This window comes from Syngnathus typhle, linkage group LG2 (genome assembly GCF_033458585.1).
Source record: "Syngnathus typhle isolate RoL2023-S1 ecotype Sweden linkage group LG2, RoL_Styp_1.0, whole genome shotgun sequence".
Taxonomy (NCBI): domain Eukaryota; kingdom Metazoa; phylum Chordata; class Actinopteri; order Syngnathiformes; family Syngnathidae; genus Syngnathus; species Syngnathus typhle.
Window position 1 is genome coordinate 4,938,948 of NC_083739.1, and position 17,997 is coordinate 4,956,944.

Consider the following 17,997-nt stretch of genomic DNA (forward strand, 5'->3'; position numbering starts at 1 on the left):
TTTTTTAGATCTACTTAAACACCTTTATAAGAATATAAGCCTTTAAATTACCGAATCAATCAGGATGAGAGCTTTTTGCAAGCCCCCGTCCTCGAACCCCCACCCCCTTCTTCTTAAAAAATAATCCTCTGCAACCTTTTGTGTTCGCCCCTGGAGGCCAGCCATGGATCTCAGGAATCGTTTCTGATTAAGAGGGGAAAAAGCTTTTATTTGTCTGTTGTCTGCACTGCGGTCGAATCTTTTTTTTTTTCCACGACTCTATTTTTGTTTCATTCTTCTGCGTTCAGGTTGGATGCTGACAAATTGACAATGTCAACAATCCGTCTTTGAATGTCCACATCTTCCACGCAAAACACGCTTTTAAGATTAAGTGGCAGATTTTGTTCAATGCAGCCGTAGAAGATAAAGATTTTGCTCTTTTGTGAAAAAAAAAGTTCCCTCAGTTTGGCCATTTCATAAGTGACAACTTGATGATTCATAGTGTCTAGAAATACCAGTCGGCTAACTAATGACGCCATCTAAAAAAAAAAAAATCAAATAGCACCATCGAATCAGTTTTTATTTTCCGGACTATAAATCGCAGTTTTTTTCCTAGTTTGGCCGGGGGTGCGATTTATAATACTCAGGAGCGACTAATGTGTGAAATTATTAACATACTATTATCATCTCACGTGTTAGTTTCACACTAAACCACAAGAGGGCGCTCTAGACCCGTGGAATAGTTGGAACTGCAACGGACGATGAGTCTAACGGAAGCCACGAAGAAGAGGAAGCGCTACATCTCCTAGCTTCTAAAAGCGACACAGACGATTGAAGATTTCATTGCATTTAGTGATTTGGAGTGACACGGATGGTTTGGTAAACTTGTTAGTATGTTATTTATGCTATAGATATCTGAACAACTCTTAATATGTTACGACAGGCACGTTCTTAGTTCCTTGTTTATGTTAGCATGTAACGTTAGCATACCGTAGCGTTCAGCCTGTTGTTGATTATTCTGTTTTTATTTTAAATTGCCTTTCTAGATGACAAGTCTATTCTTGGTGTTGGATTTAATCATTTTATGGCTGGTACGATTTACAGTCCGGAATATACGATAATGATTGAGGATGAGAATGGACGTCTGATATTTTTTTTATTATTTGTATCTGTAAATGTAAAGTGTGTTTGCTTATTGGAAAATTAAACAAGCAGCAGATGGCATAAAAGTAGATGCGATGAAATGCGAGACGCCAAGAAGTCCTTCTGAAAAACATTTTCTCTCCCTCTTCTCACCCTCCTGTGCCTTGGTATTGATGGCCCAGCTTGCAGTGTGGGATGTGAAAATTAATTTTTTGGGTAAGTGCAAAACGAGTTTAAGTTTTTAACATGAGACAAAAACATTTAATGTCATTTAAAGAGACATTCTTGCTTTTTTTTTTTTAGCTGACTCGGGCGTGAAATCTCGATGGAAGTACAATAATGTGATTTCTGAGTCTTTGAAGAAAGACTTTTGGAAAGCGACATTAATCTTGCCATTTATTCAAACACGCCCAAACGAAATTACACAAAATGACATTCACTGTGTTACGTAATCCCGAAACTGCAACAAGTGCCAAAGTGTCCATTTTGCTGCGCATGCACCGAGTGGAATAGAATCACTGACACTCATCTAATACTGAGCACAATAATGAAAATAAGCAAGGATAAAAATAACAAACCTTGACATCTTTGGCGGGATGACACTCAATCTGATGAGAGACGGACGCCGTTTGGTTCATCTTCGCCTTTCTCCGATTCAGCTTTTCCTTCCTTCAGCACAAGGTCCCACGTCCGAAGGCTGTTTCCCACCGATGTTGTCGTTAAGCGATATCAGAGGCTAAACTCACACTGGTCGATCCTTCTGGTTGTCACTTGGTGGCCTCCCTCCCGTGCTGTGTTGTCGTGGAGGTGGCCAATGCCTCCCACGTACAATTGGAAGATGTCTCCTCGTCTCGTCGGGATCTACTCTCGAGGCAAAAACGTTGCAAGTGTTTGGGACAGAGCAGGATTTAAGCTTATTAATTCTTTTGGGGAATTATTCTCAATTTAAAACCAATATCAAATATTTGTTGGAAGACACCAAAATCTAATTAAAAATGGCAACTGACCGGTTAAATTAAACCAATTCAAAACAAAAGTTATCTTAAGGCACTGAACACAACAACAAACAGCCTCCACCTGATAAATTAAAGAAAATCAAATTAAAACCTCATCAGCGACTTTAATCGGACCGTCCAGTCCGTCTGGCCCATTTGGGCCTCAGGGCTAAAGTGTTGAATAGAGCCGTTATGTCATTATGTCAATTATCAGGATTGCAGACTGCAAACTACTCATTTCCATTAAGAGTTGTGGAAGCAAGGTGGAAGACATCACACTTTGGGGCAGAGCCAGATCATTGAGGAATTCATTTTCACCACACGCTTGTAATGATGACTCAGCAGGCGATGTACATGGCAGTCATTTCAATTTTGTAAAACTTTATTAGTAAACCTCTGATGTCACATGGTGAAAGTCCCAGGAAGAAAGTTCAAGCTCTCATGACCTCCCAGAACCTTTAGGCCCCTGTGGCAAGTGTCCGAGTAGTGGATCTCCAGTCGTACTCTCGTTGATGTTCTGGTTGTCAGCAACCCAGCCTGGCGGGACTGGTAAAGGAGGCGGAGCCACAGTCGCTTCCGTTGTCCCTGGAGGTTGGTCCGACTTACTACTGAGTCTATGTGGCTTTGCGACTGGCCGACCACCGGGGTTCCTCTCATCCAAAACGACCACCCCAGGAGACTCCTCAACAGTGTTCAGCCTTCTCAGAGAAATTATGGAACTGGAGGGGGAGTGTCCACCGTGGCGGCCGAGGTGATCACCGATTACTGAAACACATGGACAGGATCATAAAATAAGCAAGTCACTTTTGGATCAAAAACGTTGAATCTCGATGAACCCACCATGGCTTCGTCTCCTGAGTGCAAAAGCAACCTCCGGATCCACTCCCGGCTGCAGGGAAAAGTACTTATGCGATTTGGCGATATTCTGAGCAGGCTGCAAGAAGAAGAATTAGCATGGGATGAAGTAGTTTTGGGTTCTGCTTGAGATCAGTGTGTCTCAGTACCAGGTCTCGGTGGCTTGCCGATCGGAGGCTGCGTCTGATGCTCGGATGTCGGCGGATCAAAATCTCCCGGGCTCGGCCGTTGTCGGGCCGGTTGAATTTGTCGGTGTAAGACATCGTCTGGGCAGGGGGTAGGTGGAGGAGTGGTTACGGTAATTATAATCAATAATTATAATAATGACGGTTTGAATTGAAAACCGGCATTGAAATTGGAAACACTCAGCTTACCCTCTCTCTTATCTTGTACATGTTCTTCGACAGGATGTCGTGCATATTCCTCACGTCTGCAGCCAGCAAATTCTTTTTGGGTTGCGGCGAATTCCTCCTCTCGTCGCTGGTGAGGAAAATGAACAGCCAGGGATAATTACTCATTACATAATTTGTATTTCAAGATTTCAAGTACGTCAAGAACTAATTTTGAAAAAAATTAATACAAATAAATACAAAAAAATAAAAATAAATACAAGTAAATTAAATAAATATAAATACATTAAAATAAATTTGCATTTTTTTAAACTTACTGAAGCGACACAATGGACGGCGCGGCACTCAGGTCGCCCACAGGTGTGTCCAGCAAATCAATGGCCGTCTGCAGTTCAAGTTTCTTGTACAGAGACACGATGCTTGACTCTGCCCTGTTGTCTCGAAGCAGGATGCGTCTCAAAAAGCGATCGTTGAACTTTTTAAACCTGAGCTTGCAACAAAATGAATTGTATCACTGAATAGATTCCAGCCTTCATTATTTATTTACGAGCCTACTTGTCTTTCCAGTAGTAGTGACTCCATTGACCGCACAAGTCCTCAATGCCGCAAACAATATGCTCCATCACCTTGGAACAAATTTAAATAATATGAAGCAAGTAAATCAGATCAAATGATTAAATGGATGCAAAGAGGCTTACCCTGTTGTGTATTCCTACGTTGATGGTGCCCAAGTCTTTATTGGTCCTCCTGATATTTATATATTCAATGATTGGACGAATGCTGATACCCTGCCACGAGAAAACGAAAATGATTCAGATTTACATGACTCCATATCGATAAGTAGGAGCAGTCTAGCGATGGCCCCCACCTGGATGAACACGGTGAAGATGATGATGGCAATGGAAGCGGTGACAAACAAATTCTTCCGGTTGATACTGTCAGGCAGAGTGAAGACCAAAGCGAAGCAGATGGCCCCTCGAACACCTCCGTAGGCCAGACCAAACTGGTCCTTAAATGTGAAATGGATGGTCCGGAATGGGTTTATGATCTGGGATAGAACCAAAATGCCTGCAGGGAGCGGGGGGGGGGGGGTTGTTACTGCTCAAACAAATGTTTAAAATTGGATGGATGCGTTTGGTCTGCACCACTCACCGATTCCTCGCCAGAGGAGGGCAAACAGGAGCGTGAACAGGATGTAGGCCCAGTTCCATTCGTGTTCGGTCGTGATGGTAATCACCCCCAGGAAGAAGAAGATGAGCGTTTCAGAGATGGTGGCAAACATCTTGATCACGTGGCGGATGGTCGTGCAGGATCTCTGAGACACATTCTCCTCCACGTAGTACTTCATCGCGATTGCACATGTGATAATTCTGCAGGGGGACAGAAAATGGATGGATGGATGGATTTTTAAATACATATTATATTATATTATATTATATTATATTATATTATATTATATTATATTATATTATATTATATTATATTATATTATATTATATTATATTATATTATATTATATTATATTATATTATATTATATTATATTATATTATATTATATTATATTATATTATATTATATTATATTATATTATATTATATTATATTATATTATATTATATTATATTATATTATATTATTTAGAAAATAACTAAAAAGATATTTGGTTTCATGACATGGGTGCGTGCAACTGGGGCACTAAAAAAAAAAAATCAAACCACAACAGCGCATGCTTTGTCGTGTTTAGGCAACGTTTACAAATTGCATTGAACTTCCACCTCCTTGAAAGAGGAAGAGCAAGTTTGACATGTTCCGTCAGTCCACGAGAATCTGGAGTTTCACAGATGACAATCTCATGAGCTATTCACTACAGTAGCAAATGGAACTGTGTGAATAAACAACTGGAGCAGGATGCAAATTTTTTGGTTTCTACTTACGCGAGAACGCTGGAAATGGCAAAGAGCTCAGACGCCAGGTAAGCCAAGTAGCTGAACATGAAGACAAAGAGGGGCTCGATATGGCGTGCGTTGTGCGTGAAACGTGTAGTGAACGCCGCCATGAAGCCAAACACAAGGCCGAAGAGGATGCCTCCGACCCCCACAACCAAAAACCGAGCCATGCCCAAAAACACATCGGTGGATTCAAAGCTCGGCATGTCCGCCACAAAGGAGAACATGCTGTAAAGTACCTGGCATGACAAAAAAAAAGTCCAATTAATATCAGTGCAGGTCAACGAGAAGCTCCGTTGATTTCCATCACACAAAATTGATTTGTGTCACGCGCTATAAATAGCAAAGAAAAGCAGGACACTCACCACAGTGACAGCATCATTAAAAAGTCCCTCTCCAAATATGACAATGTGTGTCTGTTCGTTAACATCGATGTCGTCAAACACGGCCAGCACAGCCACGGGGTCAACAGCGGAGATGATGGAAGCAAATAGCAAATTTTCCTGACAGGGGAGCAAAAACGTCAACAGATCTAATTGCATTTTTTTATTTTTTTAAACCCGATCCACCTGACACTCCCTCCTTGCACGACTAACCTGCAGGTTGATATCTTGAACTCCAAAGGCTTCACACTGACAAATGGCGTAGAGCGAAAGGCCGATGCCAACGCTGTTCCACAGAGTTCCCACCACGGCAAACCACAGAACCGTGCCCACGTTCTCGAAAAATGGCCTCGTGGGCATAAAGTAGCCGTTTTCCAAGACTATGAGCGGGAGCATGTAGAGGAAGAAGACGTTGGAGGTGAGCACGGCTGGCGGTTCTTCTTTAACCGAGTGCATGATGGCACCGACGATAAGGCCGATGGAAATCAGCAAGCAGGACTCGGGGATCCAGATTGTGATTTTGTGGTAAATATTGAAACCTGGGAAAACAGGATGAAGTTGTTTGCTCTATAAAAAAAAATCTTTAAAGATATAATGCACAGTAAAAAAATCGAACTTACCAATTTTGGCAAAGGAGGCCAGCAGCACCCAGAGCGTGAATTCAAAGGGGATTTGTACCCGAGGATAGTCCATAGTAAACACGGGTAGATTGGCCCTCTCCTCATCGGGGAAGGCCTGAGGTTGCTCAATGTCATCGAGGAAAGGTTTGACGATCGGCGAGCCTGTTGCCGATGAAGATTCCGAATTTTCAATTTCACATTTTCCTCCATAACAGCAGAGAGACAAAAGAAGGAGCGCTCGTAAAGTTTGTCCGTCAATCGAATCCGGGCCGCGCATTTCTGCAAATCACAAGTCCAGACAAATCAAATGGCAGCAATCGGGGATTAAAAAAACACGCACATCACAAAATAGGCCGATATACTCCATTTGTACGTCATGAAAAAACTTGCAGATGCATTTTCAATCAAATCATTTTAAAGAAAGGTAACTCCTCTCTCTGAGGCGACTCAGGTGAAATGCAATTTTTGTTTCAACTGTTGTTCAACCTGTTGGTAACAAGTGCCTTGCCTACAAGGTGTGGCAAAGCATTGCTGGGACGTTTTATGTTGTTTCCCTTTTCCCACATGCTGTTCCAGCTCTCAGTCTGAATAAGTCTAAACTTTAGCCATAATTAAAAAATGGATCAAGCACTGGACACCAATTCAGCACTGCTAAGATTCAAGTTGGTAGACTTCAAATTACAACTCTTGCCCACAGGATGGTGCAAGAGGAGAGTAATTCAAACCAAACTTTAGCAAGACAGACTGGAAAGCAGGACACTAGCAAATTTTGCTGCAGTGACTTTCAAAGTGTTGCAATTGTGGTAATCGGGCTCCCTCTAGTGGTACATAAAGGAATCACAATTTTAGGGGGTTAACAGGATAAAATACAAAACGCATGAAAACAACTTTTTTTTGTCAGCAAAAGGCAAGAAAATGAGGGCATACACTTTAAGTCAGCGTGAGGCAAATGATTGACACCTCATAGATCACGACTTCTGTCTCTAAAAAAATGGACAATTTTAATAAAAATCTGGGTGGGGGTGGGGGATTTAGAGTACAATGTTTCCTAGTCCTTTACTAAGCCATGCACAATGTTTCAGTTGCTTGCAATAATATAAATACACCTTATGAACTATGACAGAACACCTAGACCTACTACGTTACTGTATGTAGGCCGTAGTTGTACTGTAATTATAGACTGAGTATTTGTGTGTAAAAGTTTTGCTGTACTGTAATTATCAGCAAATTAGTATTTATTTTAGTTCATTTTTGGAATTGGCACTTTGGTACATTAAATTTGTATTTAGGTTTTGTTTGTTTTGTTTTAGGTTTTTTTTCAAATTTTATTTAAGAGTTGTTTAGCATATAGACACTCAAATTTTCTATTTGTAGAAGGAACACATATATACCAGAGGTTTTCAACTGGTTTTGTCCAAGGGACCATCATTATAATCAAGAAGCAACTCGGGGACCACTGCTTTGGCGGAATATTTTTATTATTTTGCACTGAACTAGGATAGACCTATACAGGCTATTTATTTTCAAGTGTATGTCTATTTTCGGAATCTCAGCTACATTTGACATAATTTGAATGGTTAATGAATTTACAAAATTAGCTGGAAAACAAATCAAGTCTAAATAATGAATCAACTTAATTTTTAAAACCGTTACATTTATTTCCAATTTCGCAGCCCACCTGCATTATCCCCCACGGACCACTAGAAGGCCGCGGACCACCGGTTGACGACCTCTGATACATGCGAAAGAAAGTGACGTTTCTTGTACGTGATGACGTCACTTGATGTCACGCAGGAGGCGGAACTAGCCCGCTCGGCTGCCTGTCACTTCTGCCGCAGTCGGGAAGACGTCCCGACGCCAAATTACAATATTTTCCCATATTTTACGAGGATAATCTACTATGTAATGGAAAGCAGAATGTAAGTAATTACCACACAATACTTATTTGCACTTAAATAATATCTTAGTCGATGTGAGATCGCTTTTCCTGTGTTGTTGCTTTAGTGTTTACATCTTTGAAAAAGGAGCTTCGCAGATTTCAGTCGTTTTGTATTGTTGACATGTTCTTTGTCAAGTTGTGTTGTTTATGCATGTTATTTGCGTAAATAACCTCGGAAAATGGAAGGTCAAACATGCATGAAAACGGATTTGGTGATGAGTCCCTGGCAGGAAATGACTCAATTGTGTAGTTGCAGTTTGTGCCTGCCTGCATTGTGTCAGCCAGGTCGCAGTCTTTAGCTCCATTACGTAACTTAGGAAACACTATTTTATCCTCCTGGGATACTATTGTTGTTTTTCTCTTGTTGTTTCTTTGCATGCGCGTGCGAACGTGCGTGCGAGGTGGCAGTGAGGATTTTTTTTTTTTACATCCTTGGAATGATATGAAATGCAACACGTTTCTCTGCCAGTTTTTTTTTTTTTTTTGATCATTCAGTGGGTTTCACCGTGAAGGTCATTGAGGTGAACATGAACCAAATTTTTACAATTTTGACAATATCTCTCGAAGACATCATGAAAAGTTGACACCCACCGCAATCGAACGCTAAATTATGAGGCGGATGTGCTAACCAACGATGATATCAATCAAAATTCAAAAATGTGATTTGACTTTCGAAAAACACTTATCACATTTTTGGGCTCTTTTCTGACACGTTAGGGATCATACAGTAATTGAATCATAAGTTATGTACGTCAATTTGAAATGAGGGCCTATTTTTTAAAGGCATGGAAAGTAAAAAATGTTTTGATCAATCATTTAGTTTTTTTAATTTAAAACCCTAACCCTAGTTTGAACCCCTAGTTTGAAACCCTAACCCTAGTTTGAAACCCTAACCCTAGTTTGAAACCATAACCCTAGTTTGAAACCCTAACCCTAGTTTGAAAGCCTAGTTTGAAACCTTAACCTTAGTTTGAATCCCGAGTTTGAAATTCTAACCCTAGTTTGAAACTCTAACCCTAGTTTGAACCCCTAACCCTACCTTTAAACCCTAGTTTGAAACCCTAATCCTAATTTGAAACCCTAGTTTGAAACCCTAGTTCAAAACCCTAACCCAAGTTTGCAACCCTAACTCTTTTTCATACATGAGACTAAAACAATATATATATGGTATCAGGATTTAATATAATACATCTGTTAGCTGAGGGACTGTGACACAGAAACGGAACGATGATACTGGATCTCTCAGGGTCCGGTCTAATGAATCATTAATGAGTGTCGAGGGGGATGGGGGTGGATTGAAAAATGAGAAATCAAAGCTGTGTGTGCATGCGTGCTGGCGCATCACCCAAAATGTGGAAAAAAATAACCTGCAGGTGTTCCTGTTCCTGTATTCTGATAATATAATCCATCCATCCATCTAATCTAATCGATCAATTCATGACGTGATGTCGTTTTTGCCGAAGTGAAGGAGTTAAAAGGCCGGGTCGGCCGCTGGCGTGTCAGAGGAAGATGAGAGGTTCTAAGACCGCAGCTCCGTCTTTGCCTCCTGAGGCTCTCGGCAACGTGACTTTGTTTACATCCACGGTTGGCGAGAGGAGGCATCCTCGGCGACGTGCCGAGATGGAAGCTGTCATGCGACACTGATTCACGCTGATCATGACCCCATGTTGCCATCCGGACATTTTGTTTGGACATTTTAAGGAAAGTGCATCATCATGGTGGTTGCTAGTAGCTTCCGGGACAGTGACTGCATGCATTTGGATTGATAAATGCTAATCGGGTTTTATCAGACATCGGCACCAGAAAAATTCCTCCTTTCGTTTTTAGAAAAAACTCAATGGGCAAAAATAAAACACATTTATTACATAGCTTCACGTCACGTAGCAGACCGAGGCTTCCAACATACAAAGAGCCGCAAACTTGAGCAAATATGTGTCAGCAAACAATTAAATAAATATATCCCTGTGAACGAGATAGCTCTACGCATACAGAGTAGGGCGGGTTCCTTTTCCAGAAGGAGCTGCAACGGTGACTCGACGTGATGGTCGGAGCTCGGCGATGGTCATTATCATGTGAAAGGCTTACAGCTGCTCTGTCTGTCCAAAGACATTATTCATGCTCGAGTCTAATGAGCTCGCAGATGGCACACACAGTGCGCTAAGTATTAGCTTCAACTAATGTGTGTGTGTGTGGGGGGGGGGGGGGTGTACACTTTTTGCAGGGGAGCTTTTCACTTTTGTCAACATGTAAGCTGTCATGAGTACTAAAGCTTGCATTGTGTTTTCTCATCAGATCGTGACCCCCCCCCCCCGTGCCACCCTGCTCTTCAGTTGCCCCTTTCACCTCCCGGGAAAAAAAAAAAAAAAAGATCTCTTCAATATTGTAAGATACTGCCACATTTATTTCATCTTTCTTTAAAGAAAAAAGAAAATCATATTCATGAAAATGTGAGCTAATTCATAAAGCAACATGTGCATTTGCCAAGTAAGAAGAAACCGATTTAGGAGAAGATGAAGCTGACTTCACCTTGCTCATTTTGCCAAAGACAACCCAAGAAAAAATCTCATTACCATGTTTGGTGAACTGGACGCGCTCCAAGCACACTGACACACACGCACGCACAGAAACACACACACACACACTTCTACACGTGAGTCAAAAAGCAGTTTCAAAAAGGAAAGCATGTTAGATCAAGTGAGAGGTGAACTTCATGACCGCTAAATGAAAGATAAACATTATAGAGGACGCCCCACAAGCCGCAGTAAGTGCTGCATGTTTTCAATGTTTCCATGACCCCCCTGGAAATGTGCATGCTCTCGACTTTAAATCGGTTAAATATAATATAGATATAATATGTACTGTATATAATAGTATTATATTATATATACTATATATGTTATATTATTAATAATATAACATAACAATATAATATAATATAATATAATATAATATAATATAATATAATATAATATAATATAATATAATATAATATAATATAATATAATATAATATAATATAATATAATATAATATAATATAATATAATATAATATAATGTGAACGAATGTACTTCTATCTATATTTGCTCATGTTTGGCGGCCAGTTAGTTGGGATGGGCTCCAGCTCACCCTGGACTCTGAACAGGGATAAGTCGTAGAAAATGAAAGAGTGTGTCCCAGATTTTCCATTGACCGTAAATCCTGAGCGCATGTGCCTCCAAAAGGTATACACAGACTTGAAGCAAGGATTTGAAGCGCCCTTGTATGGCCACTTTTTGCTCCCCCTCAGCACTGAATGAATGATTGAAACCATGTACTTTAAACACAGTCATCTATTTAATTTTTATATCCACTGTCTTACCAGCTAAAATGTATCAAATTGTACGTCTTTTCCGGTCCACTGGCCTTGATAGATGTTGTGAGTCAAACTGGAACGAGAGTTCTGCGTGGACTGGTTATCAGGAAGTAGGCCATCAGCGATTAACCTAGAAGCACACTTGACATAAATAAATCCTTCTCAACCTAAGGAATTTTTTCTTTCAAACATTAAATACACGGTCCTGTACAAAAAAATATGTGTTCACATCATGACTTGTGCTTGTCGATGTAATGAATGTTTGGGTTGGAGCAGCATGTAATATAAATATTAGCGCATGCTGCCTGAAGAATATTTTGTGTGTGCTTTAGATACTGCACACATTATTCATCTTGAATACTGTTTGCACTTTACGGCCTGAAGAAATTTAAAAGTTGAAAATTAAATTTGGATAGTACTGTAGTGTGGTTTGTGTTTTAGTCTCCTTTTTTTATTTTATTTTTTATAATCTTCACTTAGCTTCCACTTTGATCTGACTTGGACTGTGTGGACAAAACTCTTTTTCTGTATCGCAGTTTCACAAGCTCTTCCTTTTTTGTTTACCAACTCCTTTTGTGGTCTGACGTGTTCCTCTTTTTTTGTCTGCAAGCAGATTCGGGGCTGTGAGAACGGAGCTGAGATTTGAAATGTTCAAAGAAACACAACAAAATATTTCCGCCTACATTACGTTTTATTGTAAACAACTGCATTGTTCTTTTTTTGTCATGTCGAAAGATCATCTTCGCTACGAAATTGTGACTCCTGACTCGGTAGGCGAGCAAATCACATGGGAGTGTGTGACGGCTCAGACTTAAGACTTCGGGCCTCCTGCCATCAGCGCCTCCACCCGAACCAACATGTCAGGGGGCAGAGAGCGCGCCGGCCGGGCCCAGAGACCGTGGTCAGTCTACCGGGCAAACACGTTCCAGTTGTCCAGTGAGATGATCGGTTTGGCGCTAGCAGGTAAGCGAGATGGAGATTACGTTCATTGTCTAACAATATGTCATATAAAGAAGACATTAAGTTCATTGACAACGCAGGATGGCGTCAAAGCACTAGTTACGACTGAATTAAATTCCTAAACTCACTTTAAAGTACAATAATTGACAGTGAGATGCCACCAGATGGCGCCAAAGCATTGTTCGTCGATATTTGACTTATCAGCAGCTGATGAGGTCCTACATTGTATTCCAGGAAATAGTCAAGACCCAGATGAACCTGTGCTGGAGTTCAGTATCGGTGAGTCCAAAAAATTTGTCTCGATTCGTTCGCCGGGGTAATTGTTGACTACGCGTGTTATTCGGCAGCTTGCGCAGAACTCCTGAATCCCGCTTTGGATCGTAAACCCAACGCTTTCGTAGCGGTGAGCTGCACAACACCTCCACAGGCTTTCTGGACCAAACACGCCCAGACGGAAGTCATAGAGGTGATACTCGTACATTGCACAGAACGACTCGCAGAGGCATGTTTTCGAGGTACTGAATAATATTGTCAACAGGGTACGAGCAACCCCATCTTCCTCAGCAGCATCGCCTTCTTCCAGGATTCCAACATCAACCATCAGACGCAGGTCAAACTGGCCGTCTACGACGTGAAGGATCGTTCCCAGGGCACGGTGTGACATCCGCGCTGGCAGTCGTCCCGGTTACTCGCGCGAGGAACTCAAATTATTTTCTCTTTGCCTGCGTTAAGATGTACATGCTGGGCTCGGCACTTTTCCCCGTCAAGGAGTTGTTGCAGGACAAAGACCACAGACTAGAGATGGAGCTCAGGTAACACGTGTGAAGTATTCTTCCGAGACGCTCGCGTTCTGGCTACATCGATTTCGACGCACAGGTCGGCGGAGAACAAGCGTGTGGGGAATATCACGGTGGCCGCGTGGAAGATGGAAGAGAGATCGGATCAGAGACTTGCCGTCAGTCGCCTTCCAGATGGGATCAACGGCCGGGTAGGATGGAGAAAAACACCAGAAGTCACTAATGAAGTGTATCGTCGAGACACTTTCTTCATAGTTCCCTGTAGAGACCATCGGTGTCAAACTCAAGGCCTGGGGGCCACATACGGCCCGCCACGTCATTTTATGTTTGCTTCCGAAGACAAATTGTGCTCTGCCAATACTAAAGTTGTACATTTTCCTTCACTTTTAAAAATGAGAGATATTGCGAGCAATTTTTGTTACTTTTGATCTTTTAAAAATATTTGAACAGTTTTTACTCGTCTCCACTTTCAAACTTATTGAAATAATAATGGCCCTTCGAAGGAAACTATAACTACGATGCGGGCGGCGACAAAAATGAGTTTGACACCCAAGCTGTAGAGCAAAGGTGTCAAACTCAAGACCCGGGGGCCCTGATACGGCCCGCCACATCATTTTATGTGACAAATTTCACTTTAAAAAAAAAAATAAAAATATTGCTTGCAATTTTTACTACCATTTGTCTTTTTAAAATATTGGAACAGTTTTTACTACTCTCTGATTTCAACGCTAGTTCTTCATCAGTTTCTTTTGTAGCCTATAATGCGGGCCGTGACAAAAATGACTTTGTCACCCCTGCTGTAGACGGTGCTGCCGGTGGACGAGAGCCTCGCAGAGGCGATGGGGGTTCGAATCAAGTACGCCTCACTATGCAGAGATAGCCTCTTGCGTGCAGGTATGACGAGGTCCTTCGGTAGAAATGTCACCATTTTCCATTTCACACACGATCGATGTCTGCAGCACATCATATTATCCAGGAGTGTATCGATTTCTCCTACGAGTGCCAGTAAGGCTCTAAAAATAACACACATCATAATGTTTCATCTCCTCAGTATTCGGCGGCACCATGTCCAGAATGTACCGCCTCCCAACAACGGACGGTAACCACCTGAGGGTGCTGGAGCAGATGGCCGAGAGCATCCTGTCCGTGAACGTCCCCAAGCAGTTTGTCAAATTACTACTGGAGGAGGACGCGGCCCGGTACCACACGCTTGAAGATTGCTTTGTATTGGACGGCGAAGTTATATTTGAATATTTTCCCACGGCAGTGTCGTCGAGCTTCAGGAGCTGGGAGAGTTGTCGCCCTGCTGGGAGAACCTCCGACGACAGATCGTCTCACACTACCAAACGGCCACGGCCTCGTATCAAGAAACGCTGACTGACCTCGGAAACTACAGAGGTTGGAATATTATTCGCTGCTGTATGTTGACGGCACTTGCACAAAAAGAGAAGCAGAACAGCTTTCAAATCCGTTAGCAAAATTAGCACGCTCAGGAGACGCCAATCTTATCTCTGAAAAATGTCATCGGCATTATTGACTGAGAAATTTGGGATTAAGGATCGGCGTTACGGTTCTTATCTTGGCCTCGTGCCCGATCCCCACCGCAAAATCGATTGGCAATCCATCAGATGATTTTTTTTAATGTACGACGAGACTGTAGCTGCTATCTCTATCTCGCCCCCCCCCCCCCCTGCCAGGTCCGTCATTCAAAGCCAGCAGCCGCAAAGCCGACAAGAAGATGGAGTTCATGCCTACCAACTTGCACATTCAAAGGATGAGGGTGCAGGATGATCTGGGCTTCGGTCAGGACCGCATACAGGACTCGCTCGCTATCTTGGTCATGTCGGACTCACATTTCGTTTCCTTCTAGAAGACACTTACGATATCGTCACCGTCGGGGCGCCGGCTGCACACTGCCAAGGGTTTAAAAACGGCGGCTTGAGGAAACTCACCCAAAAATTTGAGGAGGCGAAAAAACAGTAAGTTCACAAACTGTTTGCGAAAAAGATCACAAAATCATATTTTCCTTTCAATTCACTCAGTTTATCATTTGGCTCCAGTCAGTTTACTTTGTGAACTATTGCGTTATTTCTGCATTTTTCTTTTCCCCAAGCTTCCCTTTTAATAGTTTTGTTTTTGTGACTTTTGTGGTCAGCGCATATGAGGAGCTTCGGTGAGTTGCTTTGCTTCTTTTCGTTTTGTTTGTGTTTGTACACCAAGCAGTCATCACGCCGCATTCACACACGACCCAACAGCCAATCACGTGCTCACGTTCACGCCTCTAGGCAATTTAGAGCTAAACTTTTGTGCTATGTTTGGGGAATTCCAAAATGGTCCAACTGTCAAAATTGAGCTGATTTGAAGTGTCCTTGTTGCATTGTTTGGATTGATGTGCATGTCATCTGATGTGCCTGCTATGGAAATACTAAAATAAGCATTTTTAGAATCTATTATTGTGTGAAGGCGAAGGCCTTCACACATATGTTATTCTACACCATTCTCTATTATTATTGTGTGAAGGCGAAGGCCTTCACACATATGTTATTCTACACCATTCTCTATTATTGTGTGAAGGCGAAGGCCTTCACACATATGTTATTCTACACCATTCTCTATTATTGTGTGAAGGCGAAGGCCTTCACACATATGTTATTCTACACCATTCTCTATTATTATTGTGTGAAGGCGAAGGCCTTCACACATTGATATTGTACTTTATTATTAAACAACTTATTCCTCCCACTTTTTTGACATCTAACTACTCCCACATGCTTCAACCGATTCACCTCGTTCAACCTTTCACACGTTCCAAAAATTCATGGCACGCTTGCCAGTATTTTTCGCGTTCATAACATTTACCGTTTTTAAGTAATTAGCAAATTTGTGCCTTTTATTTCCCCATTCATTCTTAATGGCAATGTCAACCCGAGCCAGTTTCCTGTAGTGGGTTCGATTCCCACATTGGGCGTCATTAATTATTTTACTCTTTATTCTTCCCGCTTATCATTTTCAACGCTTATCATTTGTAACTAACATTCGCATTCAACATTCATTACATTAAGCAATTTCCACCACTTTGATTACGTATTCGCATTCAACAAACACATTCATTACATTAACCAATTGCAACCACGACATAGTAAGGGACTCAATTAGCTCGTGGGAAACACAAGTGATTCCAGTACACGAGCATCATTCCCGAGTGGTATCAAAACCCGCGTCAGTTCGATTCCCACATTGGGCGTCATTATTTATTTTACTCTTTATCCTTCCCGGTTATCATTTTCAACGGTTATCATTTGTAACTTTTGTCATTCGCATTCAACATTCATTACATTAAGCAATTTCCACCACTTTGATTACGCATTCGCATTCAACAAACACATTCATTACATTAACCAAATTCAACAGGTACTGAGGTAGGAACCTGATTAGCTCAGTTGGAAACACAATGGCAATGTCAACCTGCGCCAGTTTCCTGTAGTGGGTTCGATTCCCACTTTGGGCGTCATAAATTATTTTACTCTTTATTCTTCCCCCTTATCATTTGTACCTTTTTTGTAACATTTGTAACGTTTCATTTTTAACGCTTATCATTTGTACCTTTTTGTAACATGTATTTGTAACATTTTCCCATTTATTTCACAATTATCTATTTTCCCTTTGTATTCTTCCCGCTCATCATTTTTAACGCTTAACGTTTGTAACTTAACATCTGCCTTCGCCTTCACACGCAATTTCTTCCGAAATTGCAATTCTAGTTATTGTGTGAAGGCGAAGGCCTTCACACATTGATATTGTACTTTATTATTAAACAACTTATTCCTCCCACTTTTTTGACATCTAACTACTCCCACATGCTTCAACCGATTCACCTCGTTCAACCTTTCACACGTTCCAAAAATTCATGGCACGCTTGCCAGTATTTTTCGCGTTCATAACATTTACCGTTTTTAAGTAATTAGCAAATTTGTGCCTTTTATTTCCCCATTCATTCTTAATGGCAATGTCAACCCGAGCCAGTTTCCTGTAGTGGGTTCGATTCCCACATTGGGCGTCATTAATTATTTTACTCTTTATTCTTCCCGCTTATCATTTTCAACGCTTATCATTTGTAACTAACATTCGCATTCAACATTCATTACATTAAGCAATTTCCACCACTTTGATTACGTATTCGCATTCAACAAACACATTCATTACATTAACCAATTGCAACCACGACATAGTAAGGGACTCAATTAGCTCGTGGGAAACACAAGTGATTCCAGTACACGAGCATCATTCCCGAGTGGTATCAAAACCCGCGTCAGTTCGATTCCCACATTGGGCGTCATTATTTATTTTACTCTTTATCCTTCCCGGTTATCATTTTCAACGGTTATCATTTGTAACTTTTGTCATTCGCATTCAACATTCATTACATTAAGCAATTTCCACCACTTTGATTACGCATTCGCATTCAACAAACACATTCATTACATTAACCAAATTCAACCAGCAAGAAGGAAGGATCCTCATTAGCTCAGTCGGAAACACAATGGAAATGTCAACCCGAGCCAGTTTCCTGTAGTGGGTTCGATTCCCACATTGGGAGTCATAAATTATTTTACTCTTTATTCTTCCCCCTTATCATTTTCAACGCTTATCATTTGTACCTTTTTTGTAACATTTGTA

At 41.3% G+C, this 17,997-nt stretch overlaps 2 protein-coding genes across 15 annotated transcripts in view; one reads left to right on the forward strand and one right to left on the reverse strand.

Annotated features, from left to right (window-relative positions):
- Positions 1-2,468: 2,468 nt before the first annotated feature.
- LOC133149963 (sodium/hydrogen exchanger 2-like) lies at positions 2,469-6,752 on the reverse strand. The gene is made up of 13 exons (XM_061272201.1): positions 6,272-6,752; positions 5,865-6,190; positions 5,634-5,771; positions 5,257-5,507; positions 4,475-4,692; positions 4,191-4,390; positions 4,021-4,110; positions 3,878-3,948; positions 3,640-3,807; positions 3,347-3,452; positions 3,122-3,238; positions 2,958-3,051; positions 2,469-2,882 (listed from the first exon to the last, which is right to left on the reverse strand). The coding sequence occupies exons 1-13, from the start codon at positions 6,546-6,548 to the stop codon at positions 2,557-2,559; spliced, it is 2,382 nt and encodes a 793-aa protein (XP_061128185.1). The 5' UTR covers positions 6,549-6,752; the 3' UTR covers positions 2,469-2,556.
- A 1,261-nt stretch (positions 6,753-8,013) lies between these two features.
- Positions 8,014-17,997, forward strand: part of LOC133143854 (inositol polyphosphate-4-phosphatase type I A-like) — a 35,018-nt gene continuing 25,034 nt past the window's right edge. For 2 of the 14 annotated variants that reach the window (XM_061266100.1, XM_061266111.1), the window contains exons 1-14: positions 8,021-8,190; positions 10,503-10,592; positions 12,299-12,526; positions 12,758-12,802; positions 12,871-12,989; positions 13,062-13,178; positions 13,256-13,335; positions 13,400-13,511; positions 14,124-14,214; positions 14,372-14,519; positions 14,588-14,718; positions 15,018-15,122; positions 15,194-15,299; positions 15,476-15,493. In XM_061266100.1, the coding sequence (XP_061122084.1) occupies positions 12,421-12,526; positions 12,758-12,802; positions 12,871-12,989; positions 13,062-13,178; positions 13,256-13,335; positions 13,400-13,511; positions 14,124-14,214; positions 14,372-14,519; positions 14,588-14,718; positions 15,018-15,122; positions 15,194-15,299; positions 15,476-15,493 (1,178 nt within the window). In that variant the 5' untranslated portion in view covers positions 8,021-8,190; positions 10,503-10,592; positions 12,299-12,420. The other 12 variants (XM_061266063.1, XM_061266091.1, XM_061266178.1 and 9 more) reach the window with 10 other exon arrangements.